At 40.5% G+C, this 24,224-nt stretch overlaps 1 protein-coding gene across 1 annotated transcript in view; it reads left to right on the top strand.

Moving 5' to 3' along the window:
• Positions 1-825: 825 nt before the first annotated feature.
• HDAC2 (histone deacetylase 2) overlaps positions 826-24,224 on the top strand; it is a gene marked incomplete in the record, with an annotated part of 356,906 nt that continues 333,507 nt past the window's right edge. The window contains 1 exon segment of the mRNA XM_053710876.1: positions 826-1,139. Within this exon segment, the coding sequence (XP_053566851.1) occupies positions 1,088-1,139 (52 nt within the window).

Raw genomic sequence — 24,224 nt, 5'->3', positions numbered from 1 at the left:
AATGCATGTCTATCAAAAGAACTCAAGAGACTTAGATACAAGGTAATCAAAGGGGTAAAAAGTATATAAATTGATGGTTAAGCAAAACTGGGGAATGAGTAACAAAGGCATTATCTATAATAAAAAATTCTGGTGTTGACTGTCCCTTTAGGTTGTTTGTTCATATCGTAGACATTTTCTACCACCGAACAAGTAACCAGTTCAGTAACACTTTTACTCAATACAGATTGTGTGTGTGTGTGTAACAAGAAACATCTAAAAAATACATAATTTTTTTGACGCCATCCCTTCACTTTGCAGCTGACGGCCCTTGAAATTGTGAATCTCAAACTATAACACACATAATGTAGCCTATATTCAAAAGTAGCAAAATGTGAGAACCATCTCAGGTTCGACCCCATCTTTGTACTCCCAAAGTGCCTCATTTATTTGGCGATCTGACGAATGGCGCAAGGGGCGGGGCACAGGCAGAACACGAGCCTCAGGACCGCACCATCCACTTAACAGGACACGACCTAAAATCAGCGCGTTTATCAGGGACACGCCAGATAATAATCAGTCTGTTTGAAAAGCTTTCATAAGCGAGTCAATCAGCATCCAGATGCCCCGCGCGTCTTCTAACAAGTCTTCGCTGCAACATGCAAGTTTAGTTTCTCCCCGACGCCACTAATCGGATGGTACAGCTGATGTTTTGGGGCGGTACAAGCTACGCCCACATCTATCAATTGACCAAACCCATCCACATGAAATTTCTTTGCAGCTCCTATGTAACCGCGCCCACCAAGCATAATCCACGCCCTATACAATGAAAAGCCCCACCCCTTCTGTCACTTGCCGCTTTACCTTCTCCCCGGGCTCTCGATTTTTACTCGTAAGCCCCGCCCATTCCATCCTCACCTGACCCCACCCCCGGCTGTCTGTACTGTGTCTTGTGTGTGAGCCCAGTGCGCGCTTGGAGGCTTGTACTGTCCAAGTGGGACCACCAAATAACGGTCACTTGTGAACCCCTGTACCCCCTCTTATTCAATTACATTTCTGTGTGTTTACTAACTTCGTCGCCTTACTAGGACGGCCCAGGCATTTTTTCATGGCGTACAGTCAGGGGGGCACCAAGAAGAAGGTCTGTTACTACTATGACGGTAAGCGGGTACGGGGGCAGAATGGGCAATACGAGGCTGGGGCGGTCGCAAGGTCTGCCAGGCCGCGGTGTTCTGTTTATAATTTTTATTGGCATCCTGCTGCCCCTTAGCTTGTGCCCTGGGCATCTCTGCTGCACTACAGGTGTTATAGGGCCCCCAGTACCGAGAGTGGGCGGAGCTTCCCAGACGCTTCTCTCAGGCCTCTTTAGTTAAGACCGAAGCACTCTGCAAAATATTGGTGTCTGGCCTGTCTATATACTACGTTTATATATGTTTATGTTTTTAAATGCAACACAGTAAAACAAATCGCGCATACAACACCAGAGACATTTAAATGAATGTATAAGCTTTACAATTTGAATATAAATAACTCAGTTTGTGTGTCATGTAAGTTTGGCACAAGAGGTTACAGGTTGGCCTGCTGCAGAGGGAGCTGCCACTGTGCATCCTCTTTCTGCACACTGAGTTGAGGTTGGATAGACCCAAATGAACTCCAGTAGGTTCCTGGACTACCAAAATAATGCTTGCTAGTATTGAACTGGCACATAACAGTTGTGGGAAGTTAGATGAATTATATCTTTCAATATAAACATACTTGCAATATACATGTATTATTGGTATAAATGCTTCTAGGAAAAACTATCACTGTGTTAGTGTTAGCATTTTTTCTCTGCACATGCATGTGAAGCTTAGCTAGATATTCTCAGTGTACCAGCATTTTAAATACTGCAGCTGCTCAGAGTACCAGAGTGGTTTTCATCATGTCAGTAATTAACAAATTTAGTAATTGCCAGATGATAAAGCACCTTAGGCTTTTTGAGTAAGTGCTGTGTTTAAAATGCTGGTGCATAGTGGTAGTAAATTCTAGCGTTTGTGAAACGCTAGGATTTACCAGTGGAACAAATAAAGGGGACTTTAAGTCATGAAGTATAAAACACTTCATGCTGAAAGTAACTTTATTTGTCTGCAGTAGGGCTGGGCAATATGGGCAAAAATGAATTTCACGATTTTCTTATAAATGACTATAACAGCTTAATTTTTCAATAAAAAAATGTATTTTACACTACATAATCTTACTGTACATGTTTCTCAATGTCCAATACACTCTAGGAGCATAAAAATACAAACCACAAAATAGTTAAAATAAAATGAGCTGCCTTGTACTGTGGTTACATAGTGCAGTTAAGGTAGAACAATGCACACACACAATTGACCCAGACAGGGAATGTAATCAATGCTATGCGTCGCCGAAGTTAATAAAAAAATAAAAAAATAAAAAGTGGCACTTTAATGTTTTTGTACACTACTCATTTTATTGCTCACAACTTTTGAGCGCATGTCACACCACGGCTTGACCACCACCACCACACCACTCCCAGATGAAGGCCTGTTGCTCACACACACTCTGCAATAATGGCTGTTTCACGGGCATTCTCAGGTCCACCCACTGCCACACACTGGTCTGCCTCTCATCCTCACTCTCCGCCTCCATTTTAATGACAGTTTTTTTTTTAAATTGCGGAGATTAAATGCGGTTTTAAATTTCAAATGCTATTAATCGTGCAGCCCTAGTCTGCAGTGTTTGCAGCGCTGAGTGCCTCAGGCCGCCCACAGCAGAATGCTATTTTTCAGTGAGGTGAAGTTTCCACCTCTTAGCCAATAGCCATTCGGGCCAGCTGGCACACTATTGACTAATATCACCTCACTGCAAAATATCGTTCTTTTGTGGGCTGCCTGAGGCGCTCAGCCCGGCAAACGCTGCAGACAAATACAGGAACTTTCAGCATGAAGTATTCATGACTGACACTCACCTTTATTTGTTGCACTAGGAAATCCTAGAAATCCTGTTTCAAATGTGTATTTAAGTATGCACTGTGCGCCAGCCTTTTAAACAGCACTTTCTCAGAGAACCTAAGGTGCTTTTATCATCTAGTAATAATGATACAAGCCCCTCTGGTTCTCTGAGCAGTTGCAGTATTTAAAATGCTGGTGCACTGAGAATATCTAGCTATACCTCACATGTGTGTGCAGAGAAAATGTTAACACTAAAACAGTGATAACTTTTACTAGAAGCCTTTTTGACAACACAATGTATATTGCAAATGTGTTTCTATTCAAAGATGTAATTCATCTATGTGCATTTACATTTTGCCTGGAATATCCCTTAAAATACACATTTGAAACAGCTATAACTTTTATTCGAAGCATTTTTGACAATACATTTTTATTACAAAAATGATTCTATTCAAAACTGAAATACATCAATGTGGATTCCAATTTTAGCTGTAATGTCCCTTTAACCCTTTGATTGTTACAGGGGTGCATTTAGAGTAGTCAGTGTGGGGCAAGGGCATGTAGGATGTATTTGCACTGTTGTGGGATCAACACAGACATACTGCACTCTTTTCTGGTAGCCAGATTGTTAAAACATAACGGCATATGGCTGAAACAGTATAATCTATGCAGTTAGGGGTTAGTATACAATTTATTATATATATAAAAAAAATTCTTGCATAAAATCTGCTAGAAATAATAAAAACATTATTTTTGTCATAGGGCTTAGCATCACTGTACAGTGCAGCAAGAATATTTGTATTCCTTTGTATATGACCCAATGTAGACCCAAACCCTCAATCGCCCAGGTAGAAACATCTCATCAATCTTTATGGTTTGTCAACTATTGTAAGATTGTAAGCTATTTGGGTTTAGAAGCTTGTTCTTTCTGAATCACTAAAATAACACACTTAATAGTAAGATAATAAAATCTTTAACAGGGTTATAAAGTCTACATCGGAACAATGTTCCGATGTAGACAAATTGAAATCACACGATTGTGCAAATGATCGTGAGATTTCAATTATGGGATTGGGTCTGGGGGCATCCCTATGACGCTAGGAACACCCTCCATACCGCGATCAAATCTTGCAAGCCCAGTAGGCTTCAGGACAGCCGTTGGCGAAGACGTTGTATTCCGTCATAACGGCTTTAAAACCCAGTGCCGTTGTGACGTAATACAACGGCATTAAAAGGTTAAAGGGATATGAAACCCAAAATGTTTCTTTTATGATTCAGATAGAGCATATAATTTTAAACAACTTTCTAATTTACTTCTATTTCCAATTTTTCTTCGTATCTTTTGGTGAAAATCAGGGACGTAAGCTTAGGAGCCGGCCCATTTCTGGAGCACTATATGGAAGCAAAATGATACTTTCATGATTCAAACAGAGAATGCAATTTTAAACAAGTTTCTATTTTACATCTATTATCTAATTTGCTTTGTTTTTTGGTATCCTTTGTTGAAAAAGATACCTAGGTAGGTTCAGGCGCAACAATTGTATAGTTGTTTGAAATGGTACGCACTGCCTGAATCACAAAATAAGAAAATGATTTCATGTCCCTTTTTAAAGGGATAGTAAAGACAATTAAAGTTTTATGATTCATATAGAGCATGCAATTTTAAACAACTTTCCAATGTATGTATATTGTACAAATTAGCTTTGTTCTCCTGTAATATATATATAAAAAAAGTGGTAATCTGTGTCTACTCAAATAACAAGCTCACAAAGGTTCAGCCAATAAAGGCAAGTGGTGGGGTGAGTTTTGCTTTTGGGGAAACAATTACAGCAAACAAGGTGTTAATGCATTCAAATGTCTTTATGCTCACCTGGTGTAATATTTTTTTTGCACAGCTGCTCAAAATCTGTCCCTTTAAAGGGACAGTGTACTTGATTACAAGGTACAAGTTATTTGTATTCAAATTAGCTGTAATAATAACCTTTCAATTGGACTAGGCTCTCTCTTCATCTCCCCACTGGGAGGTTGATTGCTTCTGCTGTCTCGTTTAAATAGCTTTGCTCTGGCTAATACTCCATTATCCAGTATAAGTATTGCTTTCAAAGGGTGAAATATGCTATTTCAAATAACAAAATAAAGGTAAAAGAGCAATTTGTAAACCATTGTAATCCCGGGCAGGTAAAATTGGTCCTTGGGATCACATTAAAATGAATAAAACTTTACAGAATATCTTTTTAAATAATCCCTTTGTAGCCAATCTCCATGATCATACTCCAATAATGTGACACCTAGATTAATTGGTGTTCAGGTTAGAGATGAAGTTGACAATGCCATGAAGATAAATAAAGAGAGAAAAACACCCAGCTATATGTTTTGGAAACCAAGGAGGGTAGATATAGATTGTAACATTGTTTTTATTATTTTATTTTTCATTATATTTAGCAACTGAAATTAAAATTGAAAGCACATTTCTCTTGCATTTCTTCAACTTTTTTTTTAATTTTATGACATCTCTTGTTTAAATAATAAAATTAAGTCATGATCATAAAGCTTATATTTTTACTTTTAGTTTAGATACATTAGATATACTATACATTTTCATATGAAACTTTCTAGATTTTGGGTTTGTATTTAAAGGGACAGTCTACTCCCAGAATTTTTATTGTTTAAAAAGATAGATAATCCCTTTATTACACATTCCCCAGTTTTGTATAACCAACAGTTATATTAATACACTTTTTACCTCTTTGATTACCTCGTATCTAACACTCTGCAGACTTATTTTAGTTCTTTTGACAGACTTGCATTTTAGCCAAGCAGTGCTGATTCCTAGGTAACTCCACGTACGTGAGCATAATGTTTATCTATATGGCATACATATAGCTGTCAAAATGCCCTCAGATAAGAGGCGGTCTTCAAGGGCTTAGAAATTAGCATATGCGCCTACCTAGGTTTAGCTTTCAACAAAGAATACCAATAGAACAAAGCAAATTTGATAATAAAAGTAAATTAGAAAGTTGTTTAAAATTGCATGCCCTATCTGAATCATGAAAGTTTCATATTGACTAGACTGTCCCTTTAACAGACTGTACAATTTTTTTGCCTATTGGGAAGGCCCTGACTTTAATAAATATCTTTGGATCTGCTTTATTTTCATGATTAATTTAGTCTAGAAAACTGTTGCAGTAAGTATTTCCTTATATCAGAGCTTTCCAAACTTTTCATGTTGGCGACACACACTTTTTTAGACCTACATCATTTTGCGACACAGTAATTCAGTTGTACTAGCAAACAGGAGGTTAAACTAACTTGTTTTAAGAGATAGACATACATTATATAATAACAAAATGTATTTACAAGTAACAGTATGTATGTGCAAGAATTAAAATGGCTTCTTACTATTTTAATGGGATGTATGAGGTTGAGGGATGAACACAGTTTCTGAATATTTGGTGAAATATTAGATAAAGACACTCGCATTTCATCATCAAGCAGCTGTCCCACTCACTGACTACACGTGCAGCCACGAGCCGATTGAGGAGACTACACGTGCAGCCACGAGCCGATTGAGGAGACTACACGTGCAGCCACGAGCCGATTGAGGAGACTACACGTGCAGCCACGAGCCGATTGAGGAGACTACACGTGCAGCCACGAGCCAATTGAGGAGACTACACGTGCAGCCACGAGCCAATTGAGGAGACTACACGTGTAGTCAGGGGCCAATGTGATATCAAAGCCGCCAATAGGATTAATTTCAGTTCCCGCTGAGCTGCGCCAATAGAATAAGATGATCTGTGACCCACTAGGTATCAATCGTGTCAACCATCTGATATGCGTAGCAGGCAAGCGGAAAGTCAGAAAGCAAAAAATTTTTTTTTAAAAAAATAATTCAATTTAAAAAAAAAATATTGCTGAAGCAGGGACACACCTACACACTGCCATTGACACACTGTGTCACGACCCAGTTTGGAAAGCACTGCCTTATATCTTACAAACATTCTTACATCTTACAATAGGTGACACTTTAGCATCTTTTCTCAGGGAAAACGTGCACAGTTGTAGGGACAGTCAGTTAGGAAAACTTTGCATCAAAAAGTGCTCTGCAAGTGCCTACTGGAAGTCCTCCGGGCCGCAGCTGTTTTCTTTGAATTAAAGACAATTGGCTCTGCTATTCTGAAAACTACCATTTGCCCAAAACCATTTTATTTAGCAAGCTCTATTAGCACTCGGACTGAAAAGATTTGGAGCAGACAGTTACTGCAAGCGTGGGACATCAACTGCAGAGTAATTTCATGTAAATTTTAGCTAAAATACTGCCAATTTCAATGGCATTTTATACCACTAAGGATTTTATTGTTGCAAACTTTTTCCTTATATTGACTACCCATTTAACGGTTAACTCAACACTTAGAAAGCTAAATAATGTGCATAGTCTCATTTTGTGTGTTATATTTTTTTATCTTTGGCCATCTTAGAGGGTTGAATAAAACAATGTAATGTTATATTAATTTAGTACATTAAAACCAATGTGTTGTCGGTCTTCTGAGGATATGGCAGTAATCTGTGTAGTTTGAAATTATGTTAGGTCTTTATCTTAAAGGGACATGAAACCCAAATATTTTCTTTCATGATTTAGAAAGAGCATGCACTTTTAAACAACTTTCCAATTTGCTTATATTATCTAATTTGCTTCATTCTCTTGATATCATTTGTTGAAAAGCATATCTAAATAGGCTCTGTAGCTGCTGATTCGTGGCTGCACATAGATGCCTCGTGTTATTGGCTCACCCATGTTCATTCCTATTTCTTAAACAATGAAGCAAATTAAATAACAGAAGGAAATTGGAATGTTGTTTAAAGGAATAGTCTAGTCAAAAGTAAACTCTCATGATTTAGATAGAGCATGCAACTTTATTATTTGAAACTTTTTTTATTTATTTATACTTAAGCATAAGAACCGGCCAATTTTTGGTTAAGCACCTGGGTAGCGCTTGCTGTTTGGTGGCTACATGTAGACACCCATTTGAAAGTGCTACCCAGGTTCTGAACCAAAAATGGGCCGGCTCCTATGCTTACATTCTTGCTTTTTCAAATATAGATAGCAAGAGAACGAAAAAAAATAGGAGTACATTAGAAAGTTTCTTAAAAAAAATTGCATGCTCTATCGGAATCATGAAAGTTTAATTTTGACTAGACTATGCCTTTAAATTTGTATTCTTTTTCTGATTCATGAAATAAAATTTTGTGTCATGTCGCTTCAATTCAAGTGGTTGATTATACTTTACCACTTTAGCTTGCTTTAAAATAATGATGTAGGATTTAAAGGTATACCTACAAATAATGAAATACAATACATGTTTTTTTTTTGCACTGATTCTTTGTTTCAGAGATCAGTCCTACAAACGGTTTGCAGTCAGTAGCTTTGTGCCAAGTAAAAAATGAAGTTTCAGCTTCTTTGTACCTGCCTTTGAGGGATTGATGAGAGGCCCTGTAAGGGTCTTTTTTTTTTTTTTTTTTCAGTATTCCTAAATGTTCACTGTTTATATATGTTAAGCTCTGCTTATGTAGACAGCTAATATAAAATATGGGAGTAAGTGTGTATGAAATCTGAAACTTTTTTTTTTTTTGTATTTAAAAGTGCATGCTACTTTTATCAAAGCTATTTTCAAAACAGCCTCTGCAATAGAAGCTTTTACTATTGTTACATGTTGCTTAAAGGGACATTATACACTAGAATTTTCTTTGCATAAATGTTTTGTAGATGATCAATTTATATAGCCCATACCGTTTTTTTATTTTTTTTTAAATTTGATTTTGAGACTCCTAACCAGGCTCCAAAGTTTTAGGAGAATACTAATGTATACCTACTCCAGCTCACTCCTGTTTGTGTCTTTTCATATGCAGATGAAGGGGGAGGGGGGAGTGTCTGCTATTTCCCACTTGCAATGGGTGTTCCAGCTAACCTTTTTAACAGTGCTGAATTGGGAGAGCTTCTAAGTAAGTTTTTTTTAAACAGTTTTATACTGGATTTTGATATCAGTATCTGCATATTATTCTTTATAGTAGTGTCTATTACATGACGTTAAATGGAAATTGGTGTATACTGTCCATTTTAACCCTTTGAGTGCTAAGCACTTTCCCACCTGGGTGCTAAGATTTTTTTTTTTATTGTTTTTTTTTTTTTTCTTTTTTCCATTTTTTTTCAGATCCCCAAGACTTACACTGTGCTGAAAGGTTAGGCGTTTACCTTTCCAATGATGGGTCTTGGGGGTCTGTAGCTGCTTAGATTCCTGAGATACAGGCTTCTAAGCAGCATGCCCCCTGCTCCTATACTTAACATTGTTAAGTATAAATAAAGTTGCGTGGTGACGTCATCACGTTATTGCGCGTAACGTCACCACGTAAAACGGGAAGCCCCGGCGATGCCTGTCACTCTACAGGCACGATCGCCAGGGTAGGAGCGGATGGGAGCCCCCAGATCTCCCTCAAGGTGGGAGAGTGCTAGTGACGGCTCTGAGCCGTCATTAGCACCAGAGTGGGAAACTCTGTGATGGCTCAGAGGGTTAAAGGGACATTAAAATCAAAAGTAAACTTTCAAGGTTCTGATAAAGCATGTCGTTTTTAAAAGAACTTTACAATTTAATTCTATTATCAAATTTGCTTAGTTCTCTTGGTATTCTTTGTTAGAGACTAAACCTAGGTAGACTCAGATGCATGCACGTGTCTAGCAGTCTATGGCAGCAGAGTTCCAAAGCTGACCGGGTGTAGCTCTGTATGGCTGTAAACAGGTTCAGCGTCCGCTGAGTAACTGGATCGTTTTTGTCACAGGTCTGAAACTTCAGACTACGGTGGCCTTTCTCCACCAAAAAAGGAAGCAACGCATTATGAATAATCTAATTTTTTTTATTTTTTTAAATTTATAGTTTTGCTTATTATATAACATTGCACTGATTTTGAGACTCCTAACCAGGCCCCAAAGTTTTAGGAGAATACTGATGTATACCTACTCCAGCTTGCTCCTGTTTGTGTAAAAAGGATTTTCGTATGCAGAGGAAGTACATACATATTTGTCCACAGCACTATCTTTTTTTCTTTAATTACTTTATTTTCTGTTAAGGTACAGACATAAAATAGCGACGTTTCGAGTGTTACCACTCTTAATCATGCATAGGCATGCAATTTTAAACAACTTTCCAATTTACGTTTAGCATCAAATTTTGGTTTGTTCTCTTGGTACTCTTTTGTTGAAAGCTAAACATAGGTAGGCTTATATGCTAATTTCTAAGCTCTTGAAGGCCATCTATTATCTTAGTTCATTTTGACAGATTTTCATTGCTAGTTCATGTGCGTCATATAGATAGCATTGTTCTCACTCCTGTGGAGTTATTTATGAGTCTGAACTGATTGACTAAAATGCAAGTCTTTGTTATTCAAAACTGGGAAAAAATGTAGAGTAGACTGTCCCTTTAAATCCTAGCTATTCTATCTACACATAATGACTTTGATTCACTAAACAGCCATAATACAGGAGATGTTTAGGATCTGTAATTCATCATTGGGCAGGTTCCCACTTACATTCTCATCACCCCTTGTTTAACCCTTCTACATAACCTTTAGCACCTACCAGAAATGACCATAAGTTTAAAGGACAAGTAAATACAGTAGATTTGCATAATCGACAAATGCCTGATAACAAGACAATGCAACAGCACTTAGTCTAAACTTTAAATGAGAAGTAGATTTATTTCTGACAAATTTCAGTTATGTCTATTTCCACTTGCCCTGTATATGTCAGCCAATCACAAATGTGTATATTCTGTGAATTCTTGCACATGCTCAGTAGGAGCTAGTGACTCCAAAAAGTGTAAATATAAAAATACTGTGCACATTGTGTAAATGGAAGTAAATTAGAAAGTTGTTTAAAATTGCATGCACTATCTGAATCATGAAAGTTTAATTTTGACTTGAGTGTCCCTTTTTAAGAGCATGCATACAATTCTTAAATGATTTTTTTTTTTTTGCCAAAAAAGTTCTATTTATGTTATGGTGTGTGACTGTATGTGTGTGTATGTGTGTTAATTCAATATTTAAAGGGACATACTAGTCAAAGTTGAAATATATATTGGTTAATTTAAATTTTTGAATAAAGGCATCTTTGCAATTTATTTGTTTTAGTAAAAATGCTTTTAGAAAAAATATATACTTTATTAATGTTTCATTGGCATATGCACATATGCTTTGCATGCCCTATGCACATTTACTCAAAAGCTATGCCTGCTCACAAAAAAGCCAGTGGCAGTTGTGTCATCTGTGACTTAATTTGTATTGTACAAGTTACAGCTGACTATGAGCAGGTGTAATGTTTGAGTGCTTATGCATGGAGCATGCATTTTTTTTAGATGTGTGTATGCCAAGGAAACGGTTTTACTACAGGGCTCGACAACCCCCCCCCCCCCAAAAAAAAAAATACATTGCAAAGTCATTCTCTTGCAACTCAACTAGATAGGACGTTGTGAGAGGTCTGTGGTGTTTTTTATACTTAGTTTATTTCTTCAATCAAAAGTTTATTTTAAATGGCACCGGAGTGTGCTGTTTTCAGGCAGTATTTGGAAGAAGAATCTGCCTGCGTTTTCTATGATCTTAGCAGAAGTAACTAAGATCCACTGGCTGTTCTCGCACATTCTGAGGAGTGGGGTAACTTTCAGAAAGGGAATAGCGTGTGGGGAATCCTGCAAACAAGGTATGTGCAGTAAATTATTTTTCTAAGGAATGGAATTGACTAAGAAAATACTGCTGATACCGATGTAATGTAAGTACAGCCGTAAATGCAGTAGCGACTGGTATCAGGCTGATGAATGTATGTACAATAAGTAATTTTCTAAGGAATGGAATTTGACTAAGAAAATACTGTTAATACTGAAGTAATGTATGAGCCTTAACAGCAGTAGAAGCGACTGGTAGCAGGCTTATTAATAACACTACCTAACTTTTAAAGTGCATGTTTAAAACGTTTACTGGCATGTTATTCGTTTTTTTGTGAGGTACTTTGGTGATAAATCTTTTGGGGCATGATTTTCCACATGGCTGTCGTTTATTTCTACATAGAAACGGTTAACTGTGGTTTCCCACTGTTGTAATATGAGTGGGAGGGGCCTATTTTAGCGCTTTTTTGCGCAGTAAAAATTCAGTTACAGTCTTCCTGCTTCTTCCTCCTTGATCCAGGACGTCTCTAGAGAGCTCAGGGGTCTTCAAAATTCATTTTGAGGGAGGTAATCGGTCACAGCAGACCTGTGACAGTGTGTTTGACTGTGATAAAAACGTTAATTGTTAAATTGATTATCCGTTTTTGGGTATTAAGTGGTTAATCATCCATTTGCTAGTGGGTGCAATGCTTTGCTAACTTAATACATTTACTGTGAAAATTTGGTTGCTATAACTGATTTGGTTCATTGTTATTTCAACTGTGACGATTTTTGTGCTTCTTAAAGGCGCAGTAGCGTTTTTTATATTGCTTGTAAACTTATTTGAAAGGATTTTCCAAGCTTGCTAGTCTCATTGCTAGTCTGTTTAAACATGTCTGACACAGATGAATCTGTTTGTTCACTATGTTTGAAGGCCAATGTGGAGCCCCACAGAAATATGTGTACTAAATGTATTGAGGTCACTTTGAATAAAAGTCAATTTATATCTGTAAAGAAATTATCACCAGACGACGAGGGGGAAGTTATGCCGACTAACTCTCCTCACGTGTCAGTACCTTCGCCTCCCGCTCAGAAGGCGCGTGATATTGTGGCGCCAAGTACATCAGAGAGGCCCATACAAATCACTTTGCAAGACATGGCTGCTGTTATGACAGAGGTATTATCTAAATTGCCTGAATTAAGAGGCAAGCGCGATAGCTCTGGGTTAAGGACAGAGCGCGCTGATGATGTGAGAGCCATGTCTGATACTGCGTCACAATTTGCAGAACATGAGGACGGAGAGTTTCATTCTGTGGGTGACAGATCTGATCCAGGGAGACCGGATTCAGAGATTTCTAATTTTAAATTTAAGCTTGAGAACCTCCGTGTATTGCTAGGGGAGGTATTAGCGGCTCTGAATGATTGTAACACGGTTGCAATTCCAGAGAAAATATGTAGGTTGGATAGATACTTTGCGGTACCGGTGTGTACTGACGTTTTTCCTATACCTAAAAGGCTTACAGAAATTATTAGCAAGGAGTGGGATAGACCCGGTGTGCCCTTTTTCCCCTCCTCCGATATTTAGAAAAATGTTTCCAATAGACGCCACCACACGAGACTTATGGCAGACGGTCCCTAAGGTGGAGGGAGCAGTTTCTACTTTAGCTAAACGTACCACTATCCCGGTGGAGGATAGTTGTGCTTTTTCAGATCCAAAGGATAAAAAATTAGGTTACCTTAAGAAAATGTTTGTTCAACAAGGTTTTATCTTACAGCCCCTTGCATGCATTGCACCTGTCACTGCTGCTGCGGCATTCTGGTTTGAGTCTCTGGAAGAGGCCATTCGCACAGCTCCATTGGATGAGATTATGGCCAAGCTTAAAGCACTTAAGCTAGCTAATGCATTTGTTTCTGATGCCGTTGTACATTTAAAAACGAACGGCTAAGAACTCCGGATTCGCCATCCAGGCGCGCAGAGTGCTATGGCTTAAATCCTGGTCAGCTGACGTGACTTCTAAATCTAAATTGCTTAATATTCCTTTCAAAGGGCAGACCTTATTCGGGCCCGGCTTGAAAGAAATTATTGCTGACATTACTGGCGGTAAGGGTCATACTCTTCCTCAGGACAGGGCCAAATCAAAGGCCAAACAGTCTAATTTTCGTGCCTTTCGTAACTTCAAGGCAGGAGCAGCATCAACTTCCTCCGCTCCAAAACAGGAAGGACCTGTTGCTCGTTACAGACAGGGCTGGAAAGCCAACCAGCCCTGGAACAAGGGCAAGCAGGCCAGAAAGCCTACTTCTGCCCCTAAGACAGCATGAAGAGAGGGCCCCCTATCCGGAAACGGATCTAGTGGGGGGCAGACTATCTCTCTTCGCCCAGGCTTGGGCATGAGATGTCCAGGACCCCTGGGCGTTGGAGATCATATCTCAGGGATATCTTCTGGACTTCAAAGCTTCTCCTCCACAAGAGAGATTTCATCTTTCAAGGTTATCAGCAAACCAAATAAAGAAAGAGGCATTTCTACGCTGTGTACAAGACCTCTTAGTAATGGGGGTGATCCACCCAGTTCCGCGGACGGAACAAGGGCAAGGGTTTTACTCAAATCTGTTTGTGGTTCCCAAGAAAGAGGGAACCTTCAGACCAATCTTGGACCTAAAAATCTTAAACAAATTCCTAAGAGTTCCATCATTCAAAATGGAAACTATTCGAACCATCCTACCCATGATCCAAGAGGGTCAATACATGACCACAGTAGACTTAAAGGATGCCTACCTTCATATACCGATTCACAAAGATCATTATCGGTACCTAAGATTTGCCTTTCTAAACAGGCATTACCAGTTTGTAGCTCTTCCCTTCGGGTTAGCTACGGCCCAGAGAATTTTTACAAAGGTTCTGGGCTCACTCCTAGCGGTGCTAAGACCGCGAGGCATAGCGGTGGCTCCGTACCTAGACGACATTCTGATACAAGCGTCAAGTTTTCAAATTGCCAAGTCTCATACAGAGATAGTTCTGGCATTTCTGAGGTCGCATGGGTGGAAGGTGAACGTGGAAAAGAGTTCTCTATCACCACTCACAAGAGTCTCCTTCCTAGGGACTCTGATAGATTCTGTAGAAATTAAAATTTTCCTGACGGAGGCCAGGTTATCAAAACTTTTAAATGCTTGCCGTGTCCTTCATTCCATTCCACGCCCGTCAGTAGCTCAGTGCATGGAAGTAATCGGCTTAATGGTAGCGGCAATGGACATAGGTCCATTTGCGTGCCTGCATCTCAGACCTCTGCAATTATGCATGCTAAGTCAGTGGAATGGGGATTACTCAGATTTGTCCCCTCTACTAAATCTGGATCAAGAGACCAGAGATTCTCTTCTCTGGTGGCTTTCTCGGGTCCATCTGTCAAAGGGGATGACCTTTCGCAGGCCAGATTGGACAATTGTAACAACAGATGCCAGCCTTCTAGGTTGGGGCGCAGTCTGGAACTCTCTGAAGGCTCAGGGATTATGGACTCAGGAGGAGAAACTCCTCCCAATAAATATTCTGGAGTTGAGAGCAATATTCAATGCTCTTCTAGCTTGGCCTCAGTTAGCAACACTGAGGTTCATCAGATTTCAGTCTGACAACATCACGACTGTGGCTTACATCAACCATCAAGGGGGAACCAGGAGTTCCCTAGCGATGTTGGAAGTCTCAAAGATAATTCGCTGGGCAGAGTCTCACTCTTGCCACCTGTCAGCGATCTACATCCCAGGCGTGGAGAACTGGGAGGCGGATTTTCTAAGTCGCCAGACTTTTCATCCGGGGGAGTGGGAACTTCATCCGGAGGTCTTCGCTCAACTGATTCATCGTTGGGGAAAACCAGATCTGGATCTCATGGCGTCTCGCCAGAACACCAAGCTTCCTTGTTACGGATCCAGGTCCAGGGACCCGGGAGCGGCGCTGATAGATGCTCTGACAGCCCCTTGGGTCTTCAACATGGCTTATGTGTTTCCACCATTTCCGATGCTACCTCGACTGATTGCCAAGATCAAACAGGAGAGAGCATCAGTGATTCTGATAGCGCCTGCGTGGCCACGCAGGACCTGGTATGCAGACCTAGTGGACATGTCGTCCTGTCCACCATGCTCTCTACCTCCTGAGGCAGGACCTTCTAATACAAGGTCCTTTCAAACATCCAAATCTAATTTCTCTGAGGCTGACTGCATGGAGATTGAACGCTTGATCCTATCAAAGCGTGGCTTCTCGGAGTCAGTTATTGATACCTTAATACAGGCATGGAAGCCTGTTACCAGAAACATTTACCATAAGATATGGCGTAAATATTTATATTGGTGCGAATCCAAGGGTTACTCATGGAGTAGGGTTAGGATTCCTAGGATATTGTCCTTTCTACAAGAGGGTTTAGAAAAGGGCTTATCTGTTAGTTCGTTAAAGGGACAGATTTCTGCTCTGTCTATTCTCTTACACAAACGTCTGGCAGAAGTTCCAGACTTTCAGGCTTTGGCTAGGATTAAGCCTGTGTTTAAGACTGTTGCTCCTCTGTGGAGCTTAAACTTGGTTCTTAAAGTTCTTCAAGGGATTCCGTTTGAACCCCTTCATTCCATTGATATTAAGCTTTTATCTTCGAAAGTTCTGTTTTTGATGGCTATTTCCTCGGCTCGAAGAGTCTATGAGTTATCGGCCTTACATTGTGATTCTCCTTATCTGATTTTCCATTCAGACAAGGTAGTTCTGCGTACTAAACCTGGGTTTTTACCTAAGGTAGTTTCTAACAGGCATATCAATCAGGAGATTGTTGTTCCATCATTATGTCCTAATCCTTCTTCAAAGAAGGAATGACTTTTGCATAATCTGGACGTAGTAAGTGCCCTGAAGTTCTATTTACAGGCAACTAAAGATTTTCGTCAAACTTCTTCTCTGTTTGTCGTGTACTCTGGTCAGTGGAGAGTTCAAAAAGCTTTGGCAACCTCTCTCTCCTTTTGGCTTCGTAGCATAATACGTTTAGCCTATGAGACTGCTGGACAGCAGCCCCCTGAAAGAATTACAGCTCACTCCACTAGAGCTGTGGCTTCCACCTGGGCCTTTAAGAATGAGGCCTCTGTTGAACAGATTTGCAAGGCTGCAACTTGGTCTTTGCTTCACACTTTTTCAAAATTTTACAAATTTGACACTTTTGCTTCTTCGGAGGCTGTTTTTGGGAGAAAGGTTCTACAGGCAGTGGTTCCTTCCGTTTAAGTTCCTGCCTTGTCCCTCCCATCATCCGTGTACTTTGGCTTTGGTATTGGTATCCCATAAGTAATGGATGACCCGTGGACTGAATACACTTAACAAGAGAAAACATAATTTATGCTTACCTGATAAATTTATTTCTCTTGTAGTGTATTCAGTCCACGGCCCGCCCTGTCTTTAAGGCAGATCTAAATTTTAATTAAAACTCCAGTCACCACTGCACCCTATGGTTTCTCCTTTCTTGTCTTGTTTCGGTCGAATGACTGGATATGACATGTGAGGGGAGGAGCTATATAGCAGCTCTGCTTGGGTGATACTCTTGCAACTTCCTGTTGGGAAGGGAATATATCCCATAAGTAATGGATGACCCGTGGACTGAATACACTACAAGAGAAATAAATTTATCAGGTAAGCATAAATTATGTTTTTTTTTTCTGCCCTCAGAGAAGCTGGAATACATTCTAGAGCAGGGCTCGATAAACCCGGGAGCCACCGACTCCTAGAATTTTTACCTCTGGTTCCTAATCTTTTGGGTTATTCTCCATACATCTATATACAAATACCACTGTCTGGCTCCTAAATTTTTTTTACTCGCTCCTAAATTTTTAAGCGATTTGTCGATCCCTGTTTTAGAGAATTCAGAACCATGACCTTTCTACATACTGCATAGTGATAGCTTGATATGTTCAGTTGCTCACTTATTGACCACGGCAGGGGTGATTATATAAACAACACTGAGTCTCTTCATGGTTGTGTTTCTGGATTGCAAACACACATTTGCTAACAACATAACTTTTAAATTATTATTATATATTTTTTTTTTTTATGCAGGTCTACATATTTTAATGTCCCTTTTCTTTCTAAGGTTGTGAGAGTCCACAAGCCATTACTCCTGGGATTCAACCCCTGGCCACTAAGGGGAGGCAAAGATACATACCATTCATAAGATTTTAATCCCTCTCACCACTCCCAGTCTTAATCTGTGCCTCACACAGTAGGAATCTTTGTTGAAAGAGTTTCTCGGACCTATGTGAGACCTGATTTCCCCTCACAGGGCTAGGAGCAAAAGAGAGGGTAGTATGGAGTACTGGGTAGTGACAGAATAACAGCCTCTGCAAATTAGTCACAAGTCTACCACAGGTGTCGCAGGTACTTGTCCCTTAGCCTCCTCCTGTTTCAGGGACTTGTCCCTTAGCCTCCTTCTGTTGGTTCAGCTTACCACAGGTGTCGCAGGGACTTGTTCCTTAGCCTCCTTCTGTTGGTTCAGCTTACCACAGGTGTCGCAGGGACTTGTTCCTTAGCCTCCTTCTGTTGGTTCAGCTTACCACAGGTGTCGCAGGGACTTGTCCCTTAGCCTCCTCCTGTTGGGTCACAGTTTTACTATTGTCAAAAATCCTCTGCTTTTGTCTGCACAGCACTGGATGGACTCTCTTGATGCAGCTACATATCCTAGCAGAGTTGGTGCTGCTCAGGTAAGTGGTATGTGCACTACCCATAGACGATTAGTAGGTACACCTCCAGGGGACATATGTGTGATGACCAGAGTTAACCAACCCTGCACCATTCTCTTGTTCGGCACAGAAAGGGTAAACCTACCCTTTCCACCTTAACCTATTTGTCACAGTCTAACCACTCCAGGCAAGCCTGTGACTTAGTTCAGTGGGTGCAAGGGTTAGTGACACCCTCTAGTCTGTTCTAGACCTAGAAAAGAATACCCAGAACTCACCTTTAACGCCACCTACACTAAACTATCTCTAAGCTGCCACCAATTAAGATTTATTGTATGCGAGATCTTAAAGGGATACTGAACCCATTTTTTTTCCTTTCATGATTCAGATAGAGCATGCAACTTTCTAATTTACTCCTATTAATTTTTCTTTGTTCTCTTGGTATCTTTATTTGAAAAAGCAGGAATGTAAGCTTACGTGCTGGCCCGTCTTTGGTTCATAACCCTGGATAGCGCTTGCTGATTGGTGGCTGCATTTAGCCACAAATTAGCAAGTGCTACCCTGGTGCTGAACCAAAGATGGGCTGGCTCATAAGCTTGCTTTCCTGCTTTTTCAAATAAAGATGTAAAGAGAATGAAGAAAAACTGATAACAGGAGTAAATTAGAAAGTTGCTTAAAATTGCATGCTCTATCTGAATCATGAAGAAAAAAAATTGGGTTCAGTATCCCTTTAAGGAAACCCCAGGCTAACAAATTAAAATCCCAGAATACAATTTTGCAAAAATTAAACTAAAAAAAACGAGCATTAATATAAGTCTCTTTCAGTAACGTGGTTCAAATATTAGACAAAGGCAAAAACTTAATAAAGGAACATTTATTATGAGCAAAAAAGAAAATAGTCACACTGCATTCTTAAGAAAATATGTTAACAAATAGAATTATACACAAGCAAACCATTTTTAAAATAAAAAGGATAAATAATAGAGCCTAATAACTTTATCCAAAGAATATAGTTTCTGCTTCCAGGGAAGTGGAAATTGAAAAATGGTCAGACACTTTGTTATTCTACATGGGAAACTGTTTATAACGAACTTATATTTGTTAGAATCAGATAGCAGGATCAACCAAAGCAGAGCTGCTATATAGCTCCTCCCCTAACTGTCATATCCAGTCATTCTCTTGCAAGCCTCAACCAAGATGGAGGTCGTAAGAGGAGTGTGGTGTTTTATACTTAGTTTATTCTTCAATCAAAAGTTTGTTATTTTTAAATGGTGCCGGAGTGTACTGTTTATCTCAGGCAGTATTTAGAAGAAGAATCTGCCTGTGTTTTCTATGATCTTAGCAGAAGTAACTAAGATCCATGGCTGTTCTCACATATTCTGAGGAGTGAGGTAACTTCAGAGAGGGAATGGCGTGCAGGTTTTCCTGCAATAAGGTATGTGCAGTTAATATTTTTCTAGGGATGGAATTTGCTAGAAAATGCTGCTGATACCGAACTAATGTAAGTAAAACCTTAAATGCAGTGAGAGCTACTGGTATCAGGCTTATTAATAGAGATGCATACTCTTATAAAAATGTAATATAAAACGTTTGCTGGCATGTTTAATCGTTTTTATATGTATTTGGTGATAAAACTTATTGGGGCCTAGTTTTTTTCCACATGGCTGGCTTGAATTTGGCCTAGAAACGGTTTCCTTAGGCTTTCCACTGTTGTAATATGAGTGGGAGGGGCCTATTTTGCCGTTTTTTTTTGCACAGCAAAAATTACAGACACAGACATCCAGCTTCTTCCTGCATGATCCAGGACATCTCTGGAGGGCTCACAAGGCTTCAAAGTCGTTTTTGAGGGAGGTAAAAAGCCACAGTAGAGCTGTGGCAGTTGTTGTGACTGTTTAAAAAAAACAAAACAAAAAAAAAACGTTTTTGTCTTTTATTATTCCGTTTTGGGTATTAAGGGGTTAATCATCCATTTGCAAGTGGGTGCAATGCTCTGCTAACTTACTACATACACTGTAAAAATTTTGTTAGTGTAACTGCTTTTTTCACTGTTATTTCAAATTTTGACAAAATTTGTGTTTCTTAAAGGTGCAGTAACGTTTTTTATATTGCTTGTAAACTTGTTTAAAGTGTTTTCCAAGCTTGCTAGTCTCATTGCTAGTCTGTTTAAACATGTCTGACACAGAGGAAACTACTTGTTCATTTATGTTTCAAAGCCATGGTGGAGCCCCATAGGAGAATGTGTACTAAATGTATTGATTTCACCTTAAACAGTAAAGATCAGTCTTTAACTATTAAAGAAATATCACCAGAAGATTCTGACTAGGGGGAAGTTATGCCGACTAACTCTCCCCACGTGTCAGACCCTTCGCCTCCCGCTGAGGGGATGCACGCTAATATGGCGCCAATTACATCAGGGACGCCCATAGCGATTACCTTGCAGGACATGGCTGCAATCATGAATAATACCCTGTCAGAGGTATTATCCAGGTTGCCTGAATTAAGAGGCAAGCGCGATTGCTCTGGGGTTAGGAGAAATACAGAGCGCGCAGATGCTGTAAGGGCCATGTCTGATACTGCGTCACAATATGCATATCATGAGGACGGAGAGCTTCAGTCTGTGGGTGACATCTCTGATTCGGGGAAACCTGATTCAGAGATTTCTAATTTTAAATTTAAGCTTGAGAACCTCCGTGTGTTGCTTGGGGAGGTATTAGCTGCTCTGAATGACTGTAACACAGTTGCAGTACCAGAGAAATTGTGTAGGCTGGATAAATACTATGCGGTACCGGTGTGTACTGATGTTTTTCCTATACCTAAAAGGCTTACAGAAATTATTAGCAAGGAGTGGGATAGACCGGGTGTGCCTTTTTCCCCACCTCCTATATTTAGAAAAATGTTTCCAATAGACACCACTACACGGGACTTATGGCAGACGGTCCCTAAGGTGGAGGGAGCAGTTTCTACTTTAGCAAAGCGTACTACTATCCCGGTTGAGGACAGTTGTGCTTTTTCAGATCCAATGGATAAAAAATTGGAGGGTTACCTTAAGAAAATGTTTATTCAACAAGGTTTTATCTTACAGCCCCTTGCATGCATTGCGCCTATCACGGCCGCGGCGGCATTCTGGTTTGAGGCCCTGGAAGAGGCCATCCATACAGCTCCATTGACTGAAATTATTGACAAGCTTAGAACACTTAAGCTAGCTAACTCATTTGTTTCTGATGCCATTGTTCATTTGACTAAACTAACGGCTAAGAATTCCGGATTCGCCATCCAAGCGCGTAGGGCGCTATGGCTTAAATCCTGGTCAGCTGACGTGACTTCGAAGTCTAAATTACTCAACATTCCTTTCAAGGGGCAGACCTTATTCGGGCCTGGTTTTAAGGAAATTATTGCTGACATTACTGGAGGTAAGGGTCACACCCTTCCTCAGGACAGGGCCAAAGCAAAGGCCAAACAGTCAAATTTTTGTGCCTTTCGAAATTTCAAGGCAGGTGCAGCATCAACTTCCTCTGCTTCAAGACAAGAGGGAACTTTTGCTCAATCTAAGCAGGCCTGGAAACCTAACCAGTCCTGGAACAAAGGCAAGCAGGCCAGAAAGCCTGCTGCTGCCTCTAAGACAGCATGAAGGAACGGCCCCCTATCCGGCGACGGATCTAGTAGGGGGCAGACTTTCTCTCTTCGCCCAGGCGTGGGCAAGAGATGTTCAGGATCCCTGGGCGTTGGAGATCATATCTCAGGGATATCTTCTGGACTTCAAAGCTTCCCCTCCACAAGGGAGATTTCATCTTTCAAGGCTATCTGCAAATCAGATAAAGAAAGAGGCATTCCTACGCTGTGTGCAAGACCTCCTAGTTATTGGAGTGATCCATCCAGTTCCGCGGACGGAACAAGGACAGGGTTTTTATTCAAATCTGTTTGTGGTTCCCAAAAAAGAGGGAACCTTCAGACCAATTTTGGATCTAAAGATCTTAAATTCAAAATGGAAACTATTCGGACCATCCTACCCATGATCCAAGAAGGTCAGTACATGACCACAGTGGACTTAAAGGATGCCTACCTTCACATACCGATTCACAAAGATCATCATCGGTTTCTAAGGTTTGCCTTTCTAGACAGGCATTACCAATTTGTAGCTCTTCCCTTCGGGTTGGCTACAGCCCCGAGAATCTTTACAAAGGTTCTGGGCTCACTTCTGGCGGTTCTAAGACCTCGAGGCATAGCGGTGGCTCCGTATCTAGACGACATCCTGATACAGGCGTCAAGCTTTCAAGTTGCCAAGTCTCATACAGAGATAGTTCTGGCATTTCTGAGGTCGCACGGGTGGAAAGTGAATGAGGAAAAGAGTTCTCTATCCCCACTCACAAGAGTCTCCTTCTTAGGGACTCTTATAGATTCTGTAGAAATGAAAATTTACCTGACGGAGTCCAGGTTATCAAAACTTCTAAATGCTTGCCGTGTTCTTCACTCCATTCCGCGCCCTTCGGTAGCTCAGTGTATGGAGGTAATCGGCTTAATGGTAGCGGCAATGGACATAGTGCCATTTGCGCGCCTTCATCTCAGACCGCTGCAATTATGCATGCTGAGTCAGTGGAATGGGGATTACACAGATTTGTCCCCTCTGCTAAATCTGGATCAAGAGACCAGAGATTCTCTTCTCTGGTGGTTGTCTCCGGTACACCTGTCCAAGGGTATAACCTTTCGCAGGCCAGATTGGACAATTGTAACAGATGCCAGCCTTCTAGGTTGGGGTGCAGTCTGGAATCCCCTGAAGGCACAGGGATCGTGGACTCAGGAGGAGAAACTCCTTCCAATAAATATTCTGGAGTTAAGAGCGATATTCAATGCTCTTCTGGCTTGGCCTCAGCAACTCTGAGGTTCATCAGATTTCAGTCGGACAACATCTCGACTGTGGCTTACATCAACCATCAAGGGGGAACCAGGAGTTCCATAGCGATGTTAGAAGTCTCAAAAATAATTCGCTGGGCAGAGTTCCACTCTTGCCACCTGTCAGCAATCTATATCCCAGGCGTGGAGAACTTTTTCTAAGTCGTCAGACTTTCCATCCGGGGGAGTGGGAACTCCATCCGGAGGTGTTTGCTCAGTTGATTCATCGTTGGGGCAAACCAGAACTGGATCTCATGGCGTCTCGCCAGAACGCCAAGCTTCCTTGTTACGGATCCAGGTCCAGGGACCCAGAAGCGACGCTGATAGATGCTCTAGCAGCACCTTGGTTCTTCAACCTGGCTTATGTGTTTCCACCGTTTCCTCTGCTCCCTCGACTGATTGCCAAAATCAAACAGGAGAGAGCATCAGTGATTCACCTGTTGCTCCCCCGTGGAGCTTAAACTTGGTTCTTAAAGTTCTTCAAGGAGTTCCGTTTGAACCCCTTCATTCCATTGATATTAAACTTTTATCTTGGAAAGCAGCCCCCTGAAAGAATTACAGCTCATTCTACTAGAGCTGTGGCTTCCACCTGGGCCTTTAAAAATGAGGCCTTTGTTGAACAGGTTTGCAAGGCCGCGACTTGGTCTTCGCTTCACACTTTTTCCAAATTTTACAAATTTGATACTTTTGCTTCTTCGGAGGCTGTTTTTGGGAGAAAGGTTCTTCAGGCAGTGGTTCCTTCCGCTTAATCCTGCCTTGTCCCTCCCATCATCCGTGTACTTTAGCTTTGGTATTGGTATCCCACAAGTAATGGATGATCCGTGGACTGGATACACTTAACAAGAGAAAACATAATTTATGCTTACCTGATAAATTTATTTCTCTTGTAGTGTATCCAGTCCACGGCCCGCCCTGTCCTTTTAAGGCAGGTCTAAATTTTAATTAAACTACATTCACCACTGCACCCTATGGTTTCTCCTTTCTCTGTTTGTTTTCGGTCGAATGACTGGATATGACAGTTAGGGGAGGAGCTATATAGCAGCTC

This window comes from Bombina bombina, chromosome 4 (assembly GCF_027579735.1).
Source record: "Bombina bombina isolate aBomBom1 chromosome 4, aBomBom1.pri, whole genome shotgun sequence".
Taxonomy (NCBI): domain Eukaryota; kingdom Metazoa; phylum Chordata; class Amphibia; order Anura; family Bombinatoridae; genus Bombina; species Bombina bombina.
Note: the sequence above shows the minus strand (reverse complement) of the source record. Positions and strands in the feature narration are given on the sequence as shown.